Source organism: Moschus berezovskii, chromosome 24 (genome assembly GCF_049115385.1).
Source record: "Moschus berezovskii isolate FMDL1 chromosome 24, NW_MosBer_1.0, whole genome shotgun sequence".
NCBI lineage: Eukaryota > Metazoa > Chordata > Mammalia > Artiodactyla > Moschidae > Moschus > Moschus berezovskii.
Window position 1 is genome coordinate 12,267,016 of NC_142483.1, and position 12,298 is coordinate 12,279,313.

The following is a 12,298-nucleotide window of genomic DNA, read 5'->3' on the forward strand; positions in this document are numbered from 1 at the left end:
AGCAATAAATCATACCCAAAACTATCGTAAATTCAGTTTAGTCATTCCATATAAAAAATTTGAGTTTGTTCTTTCCATTTTAGCAACTATGGCTCTAAAGAATATTTGACAACACCACTATCATTTGCTTGGTATTTATTTATATATTTTAAATAAGGCAGAAACCTCTTCTTTAGCCCAATGGTACTAAATATTTTTTCTTTCTTTCTTCTCTTTATAGTTTGTTTTTCTTTTGGATGTGGACCATTTTCAAAGTCTTTACAGAATTTGCTACAATACTACTTCTGTTTTATGTGGGTTTTTTTTTTTTTTTTTTTTGCTGCAAGGCTTGAAGGTCCCAGCTCCTAACCCCTGCAGTGGAAGGCAAAGTCCTAACCAATGACTGCCAGCGTAGTCCCTCTCACAGTTTTTACCATAACAACCATTCACAGCCCACACTCCAGATAGCTGAGTTAACTTACAGTACAGTAACTAGACATCTCTAACCTCTCAAATTCTGTCTAGGAGGGACTCACTTTTAATTCCAGTAACTTAGCAAACAGACCGAAAAACAGGAAGAAAATTAAAACCTGCCTCTATACTTTTTCCAGGCATCACATGTAGAAAAATATCTATTCTCACTATTTAACATTTACAAAATGTCCACCGGATTCAACAAAACCTTTTGATGTTATATTCTTCTATTCCTCACGCGCTTTTATGTTTACTTAAAATACAGAAGAGAGTGCTTGAGAGAAACCAAGAAACACTGTGCTGGAGTGCAAGTTCAATTATATTCACCAATTAACTAAATATTTCAGTAAATCAGGAACTAGCAACCCACTCCAGTATTCTTGCGTGGAGAATCCCATGGACAGAGGAGCCTGGCAAGCTACATACAGTCCATGGGGTTGCAACAGTCAGATACGACTTAGCAATTAAACCAACCAGCCTATACTTGACAGACTGAACTGAACCACGAAGTGTGAGGCTGCCTTACTCAGCTTGAGTTTGGGAGATGCCATGTCATCATCATCAGGCAGTGGGCCCAGCTCTTTCCTTTTATCCTTGAGTAACTTCTCCAGGATGTGTGCATCGTTGTACACCTATATTCAATTACAAATATAATTAAGATTATTTTCTAAGAAGCTTTCTATTGAAGTATAATATGTATCCATAAAGATGTTTTAAAAACACAGGTTAGGACAGTGGAGAACTAAAAAAATAAAGCCTGAGATCGCAACAGAGCAACAAATCACATCTCTGTCGGGTGGGTCTTGGTTCATTGTTGAAAGCTTTCCAGGTATTTCTAATGTGCACCCATGCCGGCTGAAGTTTGAGAACTGCTGCAGTAGAATCCCTACAAGTTTCTGCAGAAGATCTGAAACATATTTACATGTGCTGTTTCTTCATAAATCTCTCTTACATTGGACCCTCGAGGTAGCAGGCTTAGCTCAATGGAAATTAAAATTTAATACATGATAGTTGGAGAAAAATATCTCAAATATTATTAAAAGAGATTTAATATCAGTGTGTATTCATAGCCTGGAATCTGATTTGTGAAAAGCAATAATCTCTGCTTAGTCTCTCTCCCTCTGAAGACTGAACCAAAATAATATATAGCCATGGACAAAGTTACTCACCCAATGGCTTGGCCCCCACAGTTGCCTCCTCCCACACTCCCCCCCACCCCACCAATCCAAAGGCTCTCCTCCCTGAATACCACCAGAACAGAGGGACTGAGGGAATAACTGACCTCTCTTCTTTGGCAACCTCTCCTAAGGGTGGCTTTTTTCTCTACCAGTGGCAATGACACTGAGGACAGTGTAAACCCCGATGACAGAAGAGAACCATTTCTCTGATTATAAGCACCCTCAGCGCCTACTTTATTTTATATTCAAATGCAATAACATAAGAATGGAGATATAAATGATTTGAAAATGTACTTTCATTTCTGGGAAACTAAGAGTAGACAAAGAAAACTCAGAAAGGATCTATGGACCCCCAAACCATGTTCACTGCAGCATATTTACAATGGCCGAGATATGGAAACAACCTAAGTCTTCATGAAAGAGTGATTGGATAAAGAAAATGTCACAAACAGACAGGAATATCATTCAGCCATAAGAAGAATGAAATTCTGCCATTTGCGACAACATAAAAGACAAATCCTGAGGGCATTATGCTAAATGAAATAAGGAAAGACAGAGAAATACAAATACTGTATGATCTCACTTAAAAGCAAACTAAAATACCATTCCTCAGCCCCCCAAAAATCTCCAAGCTCATAGATACAGAGAATAGACTGGTGGCTTCCAGAGGACAGGCAAGATGAGTAAAGGGGTCAAAAGGTACAAACTCCAGTTATAAGTCATGGGGATGCAATGTACAGCATGACAACTATACTTAGTAACACAGTATTGTATATTTGCCAGATGCTAAGATAGTAGATCTTACAAGTTCTCATCACAAGAAAAAAAATTAACTGCATATGGTGATGGATGTTCAGTTCAGTTCAGTTCAGTCGCTCAGTCGTGTCCGACTCTCCACGACCCCATGAATCACAGCACGCCAGGCCTCCCTGTCCATCACTAACTCCCGGAGTACACTCAAACTCATGTCCACAGAGTCGGTGATGCCATCCAGCCATCTCATTCTCCGTTGTCCCGCCATCTCATTCTCCGTCGTCCCCTTCTCCTCCCGCCCCCAACCTTTCCCAGCATCAGAGTCTTTTCCAGTGAGTCAACTCGTCGCATGAGGTGGCCAAAGTATTGCAGTTTCAGCTTTAGCATCAGTCCCTCCAATGAACACCCAGGATTGATCTCCTCTAGAATGGACTGGTTGGATCTCCTTGCAGTATAAGGGACTCTCAAGAGTCTTCTCCAACACCACAGTTCAAAAGCATCGATTCTTTGGCGATCAGCTTTCTTCACAGTCCAACTCTCACATCCATACATGACCACGGGAAAAACCATTGCCTTGACTAGACGGACCTTGGTTGGCAAAGTAATGTCTCTGCTTTTTAATATACTATCAAGGTTGGTCATAACTTTCCTTCCAAGGAGCAAGCGTCTTTTAATTTCATGGCTGCAATCAGCATCTGCAGTGATTTTGGAGCCCAAAAAAACAAAGTCTGACACTGTTTCCACTGTTTTTCCATCTATTTCCCATGAAGTGATGGGACCAGATGCCATTATCTTTGTTTTCTGAATGTTGAGCTTCAAGCCAACCTTTTCACTCTCCTCTTTCACTTTCATCAAGAGGCTTTTGAGTTCCTCTTCACTTTCTGCCATAAGGGTGGTGTCATCTGCATATCTGAGGTTATTGATATTTCTCCAGCAATCTTGATTCCAGCTTGTGCTTCTTCCAGCCCAGCATTCCTCATGATGTACTCTGCATATAAGTTAAATAAGCAAGGTGACAATATACAACCTTGACGTACACCTTTTCCTATTTGGAACCAGTCTGTTGTTCCATGTCCAGTTCTAACAGTTGCTTCCTGACCTGCATACAGGTTTCTCAAGAGGCAGGTCAGGTGGTCTGGGATTCCCATCTCTTTCAGAATGTTCCACAGTTTATTGTGATCAACACAGTCAAAGGCTTTGGCATAGTCAATGAAGCAGAAATAGATGTTTTTCTGAAACTCTCTTGCTTTCTCCATGATCCAGCGGATGTTGGCACTTTGATCTCTGGTGCCTCTGCCTTTTCTAAAACCTGCTTGAACATCTGGGAGTTCACGGTTTACATACTGCTGAAGCCTGGCTTGGAGAATTTTGAGCATGACTTTACTAGCGTGTGAGATGAGTGCAATTGTGCGGTAGTTTGAGCATTCTTTGGCATTGCCTTTCTTTGGGATTGGAATGAAGACTGACCTCTTCCAGTCCTGTGGCCACTGCTGAGTTTTCCAAATCTGCTGGCATATTGAGTGCAGCACTTTCACAGCATCATCTTTCAAGACTTGGTGATGGATGTTAACTAGACTTAATGTGATCATTTTGCAATCTATACAAATATTCAATCACTATGTTGTACCCTTGAAACGCATGTCACTTATACTTCGATTTATTAATAAAAAATAAAGTAGATAAAGGATACCGAGAAGAAAAATATATGAAAGGAAGACTACATCATAGCTTTACTGATGAAGAACTGAAAATCAAGATGCTTCCTAACAAAATCAATTATTTAAAGGTGTATTTTTGAAAATGTCCTAATATTTATATTGCTGTTGTTGTTTTTCAGGTGCTTATTTGTGTCTAACTCTTTAGTGACCCCATGGACTGCAGCACATCAGGTTTCCCTGTCCTTCACCATCTCCCAGAGCTTGCTCAAACTCATGTCCATTGAGTCGGTGATGCCATCCAACCATGTCATCCTCTGTCATCCCCTTCTCCTCCTGCCTTCAATCTTTCCCATCACCAGGGTCTTTTCTAATGAGTCAGTTCTTCGCATCAGGTGGCCAAAGTACTGGAGCTTCAGCTTCAGCATCAGTCCTTCCAATGAATGCTTAGGATTGATTTCCTTTAGGATTGATTGGTTTGATCTCTTCACAGACCAAGGGACTCTCAAGAGTCTTCTCCAACACCACAGTTCAAAAGCATCAATTCTTTGGCACTCAGCTTTCTTTACGGTCCAATTCTCACATTCTTACATGACTACTAGAAAAACCACAACTTTGACTATACAGACCTTTGTCAGCAAAGTAATGTGTCTGCTTTTTAATATGCTGTATAGGTTGGTCATAGCTTTTCTTCCAAGGAGCAAGCATCTTTCAATTTCATGGCTGCAGTCACCATCTGCAGTGATTTTGAAGCCCAAGAGAATAAAGTCTGCCACTGTTTCCATTGTTTCCCCATCTATCTGCCATGAAGTGATGAGACCAGATGTCAGGATCTTCGTTTTTTTGAATGTTGAGTTTTAAGCCAGTTTTTTCACTCTCTTCTTTCACCTTTATCTAGAGGCGCTTCAGTTTCTCTTCGCTTTCTGTCATTAAGGGTGGTAATCATCTACATATCTGAGGTTACTGATATTTCTCCGAGCAATCTGGATTCTAGCTTCTGTTTATCCAGCCCAACATTTCACATGATGTACTCTGAACATAAGTTATTATAAGCAGGATACAATATACAGCCTTGATGTACTCCTTTCCCAATATGGAACAAGTCTGTTGTTCCATGTTTGGTTCTGTTACTTTTGACCTGCATACAGGTTTCTCAGGAGGCAGCTAAGGTGGTCTGGTATTCCCATCTCTTTAAGAATTTTCCACAGTTTATGGTGATCCACACAGTCAAAGGTTTCAGTGTAGTCAATGAAGCAGAAGATGTTTTTCTGGAACTCTCTTGCTTTTTCTATAATCAAATGGATGTTGGCAATTTGATCTCTGGTTCCTCTGCCTTTTCTAAATCCAGCTTGAATATCTGGAAGTGCTCGGTTCATGTACTATTCAAGCCTGGCTTGGAGAATTTTAAGCATTACTTTGCAAGCGTATGAGATGAGTGCAATTGTGTGGTAGTTTGAACATTCTTTGGGATTGCCTTTCTTTGGGATTGGAATGAAAACTGACCTTTTCCAGTCCTGTGGTCACTGTTGAGTTTTCCAAATTTGCTGGCATATGGAGTGTACCACTTTAACAGTATAATCTTTTAGGATTTGAAATAGCTCAACTGGAATTCTATCACCTCCACTAGCTTTGTTTGCAGTGATGCTTCCTAAGGCCCACTTGACTTCACACTCCAGGATGTCTGGCTCTAGGTGAGTGATCACACCATCGTGGTAATCTGGGTCACGAAGACCTCTTTGGTATAGTTCTTCTGGGTATTCTTGCCACCTCTTCTTAATATCTTCTGCTTCTGTTAGGTCCATACCATTTCTGTCCTTTATTGAGCCCATCTTTGCATGAAATGTTCCCTTGGTATCTCTAATTTTCTTGAAGAGATCTCTAGTCTTTCCCATTCTATTTATCTAATTATATCATTTTATAGACTATCCTTAGAGAAGTATGGCAACTGAGAATAGTAGTAACAATAATGTTGAAAGATTTTAATGTCCTTGGCTTTCATTTGAGTGTTGGAATACCAGGCACTATGTAACATATTCTGTAAATATGAGCTCATTCTAATACCACAACAACCCTAATGCAAGTACTATTATTAACCCCATTTTACAGATGAGGCTCAGAAACGATAAGCTACTTACACAGGGATTGGCAAGACAGGACTCAAATCTAAAATGTCAGATCATAGCTGACAGTCCGAATCCACGGAATCCGTGTAATGACATTTCAAACAAGAGACTTGAGAATCTGTGGATTTTGGTGTGCTGCAGGGGTCCAGGAACCCCTGGAGCCAATTCCCTCCCCCAAGACAATGAGGGGTAACTGTACAGGGTATAAAGTTCTAACCTTTACAATGTCCTGCCTCCAATTTTAAACAATTAAGGAAAGACAAAATATTAAGCTAGTCATTGAGGAGAATCATCTAAGTTAGGCGTCTAGTCAGGATTCCCACACATCCTTACCTGGGAGCCCTCCTCGTTGTAGTGCCTGGCATTCCGGAACATCAGCTTCATGTCTTCTATCATTCCCTCCTCCCCTGCATATTTGTCATTGCGGATGTTATGCTCAATTATTTTCAAGTCCATTGGCTCCAAGATGATTTTATAATAATCAGGATAGTCCTTTTTGGATGGTTTAACCATAAATAGATCACAAAGTCTTCTGCCTGAGCCTGGCTCACGAGCTTCAAGAACAACATTGAATAAGATTTTCATTCGCTGCTTTCTTATGTTCTTTTTACTGTTGGAAGTGAGAAAGGGGAAAAATGAGAACAGGTTCAGTTTTCTTGATAGAAGAATGAATATGAAATAAAACAAATTAATCTTGTGGACAGGTGCTTCATAATGATTACAATTTATTTATTATATATGGCACAAACACAGTAAACATGCTGGAAGCTATAAGCAAATATTAGGAAAATTTCCAAAACAGTTAAAACACAGTGATTCTGGCAGGAGTACCTAAGAACACCAGACAAACCTGTTTAGAATATTTATGAAATGCAATGCTTGAAAAAAGTATTGTCTAACACCAAAGAACACGAAATTCTATTAGCAATTTTTTGAAGAACAGAGCAATAGTGGAATAAAACTGCTGATTCCCTACTGTTACTAACAGTTCTCCCTTAAACAAACAAACAAACAAACACACACACACAAAAGAAGTGTTCCATCTCCTAACACAATCACTCCTGAACACCTGCATTTCCTGGTTACCAGAAAACAAAGGTATGCTATCTGACAGACTAGAATCTCTATAGTGGGTACAAACGTCTCAGGCATTTATCCTATCACGGTCAGTCCCTTCTCCCTCCCTCCATTATTCCACAATCCCAGCCTAGCTTAAAGAATAAATGGTCTGTGGTTCACCTAAGCTTCTGAGTAAATTTTCATCCTTGAGTATGAATTCCTATCTTGTCCAAATTCCCCCAATGAGATGTTATGCTAGGAAATAGATGTCCTAGTACTGGAGGGCAAAGTACAAGGGACTACAGTTTAGAACCTGAGTTACAAAAAGGCTAGTCTCCTAATTACTGAGGAAACTGGCTCAGAGAAGTTAAATGACTTGCCCAAGGTGAGTTGCCCAATGAATTATTAGAATTAATGAATTATTAGAAGAGATGACCTTCCAATATGATTTCTGGCCCACTGTTTATATGCCCTCAGGACACAGGTATCTAAGACTAGCCATACTTGAACCAGCAAACCATCAGTCTCTGAGGTAGGTAATAAAAATAAATAACCCGTGACTTAATTTCTATTCAACACTTACTAAAAGGGCACAGTATAGCATCTGGAGGTAACTATTTTCTATCCAGTTCCTATCTTACAAATGGAAGGAAGTTCATTAATGAAGCAAACTATGTCGCCAAATGGATCTCCTACTCCAGTCCTCTGGCCACTCAATCTACTTCTGGGTCATAAAGAAGACAAAGGCCAGATGGTTTCTCCATGAGGTTCAATATGCTTTTAAAAAAAAAAAAAAAAAAAACTCAAATAAAGGATAACAGATGAGAAAATAAATAAATACTCTATGTAAAGATTTTAAAAGTCTCAAAAATACCTATCTTCCTAACATCATAGAGCACAAGGCAACCTGAAAGTGATCCAATTAGGAGACACAAAGGACTCCATTGCCTAGAGCTGGGATCATCCTTGTCACCTTGTCACTTGGGACTGCTCATTTCCACTGGTGGCTCAGGAATCATTCCTGTCATATCCCCACTCAGTATTTTGATGTCTATGTCAAGTAAGTGATTGTTTGATGACAGCGATCTAGGAGAAGTTTCATGTAATGCTAACTATTTCTCCAAAGAGGCATCCCCAGATGATGATGAGAGGGGAACAACTCTCTCAGTTCAGGACTTCAGCAAGTGAATAATGGAAGGGGAAGGCAGGACAAAGCTGCAGCATCACAGAGCTCCGCATAACTGGGCAGAGATTGGATGTCTTTGCCTTCAAGAAGAGTCTTCAAGAAGCCTCTAAAGAAAAAACTTCAGAACCTGGATTCGACATCCCAGAATTTGATAACTGCTCTAATAGTTGACATTTACTGTTTTAGGACTTTTAACACTAATAGCATGCTTTACTAATAAGCATACAACTCCAGTTCTATGATTCACTTTAAAAGAGTGATGTGTAACTGGTTTCCGTCCTCAAAGAGAGCAAAATTTTTGTTATTAGGGTCACACAATCTTCTCTGAACTAAGCCAGCTTTTTATTTTGTTTACATTTTTCCAGATCCTTAACTGTCTTTGAAACCAAGAACCACTGGCTCGTACCTTCTGATCTAACTGCCAGAAAAAACTCATAGCTAAACTTCATATTCTTCTATAACTGTATTAGCTTGAGTGGCTGGTATATTTGCTTTATCCTTTTCCAATATGCTGCTGAATCTTATTATGCTCACACTTCTGAAAGTAACTTCAAACACTTTTGAAATGACATAAACTCTACATTACAAAGAGACAGTTACCATATTACACTATTTGATACTTTCTGTTTACTGTTTTCAAATGCCACTGCCACTTTGATTTTTAATTCGTCTCAGATCCCCTCTATTCATCCTACCTCTTTTCCTCCCTCAGACTATTAGCTGTAAACAGTTTGTTTACTCTTCCCTGTTTTGGGAAAGGTGTATAATTAAACCCCAGACCTGGTAACTAGCACACTCATTCTTTTTTAATCAGGACCTGTGAACATACTTAGGTAAAAAAAAATCTTAAGAGAGTTCCAAACCAGGGTTGTTCATCATTATGCACTTAAGGGTGTCATACTGAAGAGTATGTCAATTCAGATCACAGATGCTGTTATAATAAACATACAATTTTAGAAGTTTATGGTCTTGTTAGCACTATGGTCTTGAGCTAACAAAGTCATTATATTACAGCAATTTTCCAATAAATGAACATTAAGTGTCTTGAGAAGTGGGTACTTTTTCTAATTTGCAAAAAGATCATGAGTTAGCGGAGGCTTCACTCTGAATCCCTGATTTTCCAAGACCACCACCTTACCATCCTTTTGACTCACAAACTCAGCCTAAAATACTGGAATCAAAGTCACTTTTTGCTTCTCTTAGTTTATCACCAAGTCCTAGAGGACCCTCACAGCCCTTCTAGATCTGATCTTCCCTTTTAATTTTTCACACCATGGTGTTAGTCCTAACTTTCATAGTTTGTGGCCGACCACTTTCTTAAATCTTATCATTATTTTTACTATGAAGCTATTATTTAGTACATATTTGTATTTGATATACACAAAAGATTCCTATTTACAGTTACAGATAACTCTTCTACCACATGCCAGGGACTGTGCTAAGCACTTATCATTTAATCCTCAAACGCTAAGAACCAGGTACAATTATTACCCCAATTTTGGAGATGTAGACACAGAGGTTTGGAGACTTAAATGAATACCTAAAGCCATAATCAGAACTGAGACTTGAATCAACAATAGTCACCAGGCTGCTTTTATCATACAAGTAAATGACAAAAAGCCAGCTCTTACCAAGAGCCTCTCATCAAAGTCAACCCAGCTCACAGGCTTCAAGGTCTCCTGGCCTTTACCTCCCTGGCCCTAGATCTCTAGTGGTGCCTGCTGTGAAGCTAAGTAAACCCAAAGATTCCTTCTTTTACAAGGTTTTTATATTTCATCTTCAAGGAGCAAAATCTTAATGACTTTCCCAGTCTAATACTCACTGAATGTAGCTCTGATTATTTTCTGGAGGTATTTCCTTTGGACCTCAAGACGTTGTAGATTTCATTTTGTTTTTAGTCAGATGTTATTAGACTGGGAAAGTCATTAAGATGAATAAAAACTGGGATTTGAACCTGGGCAGTCAGAGTCCAGAGTATGGGGTTACAACAGTACTCCACATTTCCGTTTCTTCTTCTACGACTCAGAACCAAGTGCCACATATTATGAGTCATGTAAAAGAAATACCAATCCATGGTCTTTTTCTTAAATTTACCAATTAAGAAAACTTTTCTTAAGGAAAACAGTAGGAAGAAGATACTAATACAGTAATTGTATAGAGTGGACTATGTATGGTAGCAAATGTAGACAACTTCAAACATCGAACTTTCAAAGAAAAGCATGATAGGGAAATCACATTTCCGAAAAGTTATTTGGACAATCACACAACACTTTCATACAACCATACAACCGTGTGCCTCACACAGTTTTGTTTACAACCTGCCTCCTTTCCTGGTCAGTAAATTCCTGGAAGGTAGAGATGATGACTCAACTTTTCCTTTATGACCTGTAAGAGGACAGTCTGGTGTTCTGCAAGCAACTGACACTCCATGAATGCCAGATGGCAGAGGCGAAAATAAAAGCACCATAAGATGATTACTAGGACTACATATGGCAACTGAAGGGCTGTTTTTAAAATCATAAGTAACATGCAAAAGAATGGATGGCTTTAAAGAAATAAAACACAAATAAGACCAGAGACTAAAGAAATGTATTCATGCTCAAGAAGCACTAACCCAATGCATAGGCACCAACACAGACTGGTATCACTTGGACTATCAACACCGATTCTGATCCCGCCACCATCCCCAGTCTGTAAGAGACATTCCTGAAAAGAAATCTGCACCCGCCCGCCCCTGAACACAACCAATGCCACCACATTCTCAGCCTCTCTACCTTTGCTGCAGAAGCACAGCCACAGTGATTGGTGCAGGGGCTTGCTGCCCTGGGCAAAGCTGGCAACACATTAAAGGTTGTGACTATATCTAGGCTAATTCTCAGTTAATTTTACTAACTATACTCCTAAACTATACTGTTTTCTTTATTCATAAAATAAACTGGCATCCAAATAAAAACCATTACGTCACATGCTTAAGACTGCACTTTTCGCCTAATCAGTGCTGACCATGTCACAGAAGTTACACTTTAAAAAAATATGTTTATGCATAAAAAAGGACTGCACACCTGGAGAGCCTCCTGAGACCCAACATCTCACTGTCAAGAGTGTTCCTGGGAAAGCAGAAACAAACATTACATGTGAAGAGAAACAAAACAAGCAACATTGGAGGTCATGTATAAACCAAATATGGTTGAGAAAAAAGAAGATTATTTAATCCAAAGGATAAAAGGTTTTAAGAATACTTGGAACATTTCAACATGGAAGACAGCAGGTGGATTTTAGGGTAGAGGGGCTGGGGAGAAGAATGTATTCCCAGAATGAAGAGAGCATACCCACAGTAAGTTTTTTCACAATCTTTGATACGAAAAAAATAAGGCAAAGACAGAACTGTACTCAATACTTCAGAGTCAAGTCAAGTAGTATTTGGAAAACTTGGCCCTGCCTTCTCTGGATATGCTTAACTTAACCTACTAGGCTGTCATGTTTACCTGAGTTCTGGAGGAGTTCATTTCTTATTACCAAAACCTCTTAACATAACTACCTTCTAAAAGGCTTGTTATGTATTTCCTTCGTCACAGTCCAAGTACAGGACTGGCTTCTCTCAACCTCTTAATGTGTGCTCATGCCTGTATTTCAAACCCATATATGTTCTTTTACTGCTTTAGCTATGGTTTATATTTGCTCTTCTCTGACTTGTATTTTTCACTTCATTAAACAAAACACTTCCTAGGAAACCTGTGCATGAAAAGACTTTTACTCTAAAGTGGGATTTTATTATTTTGAGAACATAATGCTTAGCTTTCTTTTTATGGGAGGTTTTAATTAGAGTAATAACTTTCATTTAATCTACTTGGGTTGTCCCACAAAGTACAAGCCGCGGAGATTTTTTTAAGG

General features: G+C 39.1%; 1 protein-coding gene across 41 annotated transcripts in view; it reads right to left on the reverse strand.

Annotated features, from left to right (window-relative positions):
- Nucleotides 1-12,298, reverse strand: part of PBRM1 (polybromo 1) — a 110,328-nt gene that overhangs the window by 48,381 nt on the left and 49,649 nt on the right. For 21 of the 41 annotated variants that reach the window (XM_055414004.2, XM_088831844.1, XM_055413999.2 and 18 more), the window contains 3 exons: nucleotides 11,470-11,514; nucleotides 6,496-6,772; nucleotides 980-1,085 (listed from right to left, as the gene is read on the reverse strand). In XM_055414004.2, coding sequence (XP_055269979.1) covers nucleotides 980-1,085; nucleotides 6,496-6,772; nucleotides 11,470-11,514 — 428 coding nt within the window. The remainder of the gene's footprint in view (nucleotides 1-979; nucleotides 1,086-6,495; nucleotides 6,773-11,469; nucleotides 11,515-12,298) is intronic. The other 20 variants (XM_055414012.2, XM_055414016.2, XM_055414002.2 and 17 more) reach the window with 1 other exon arrangement.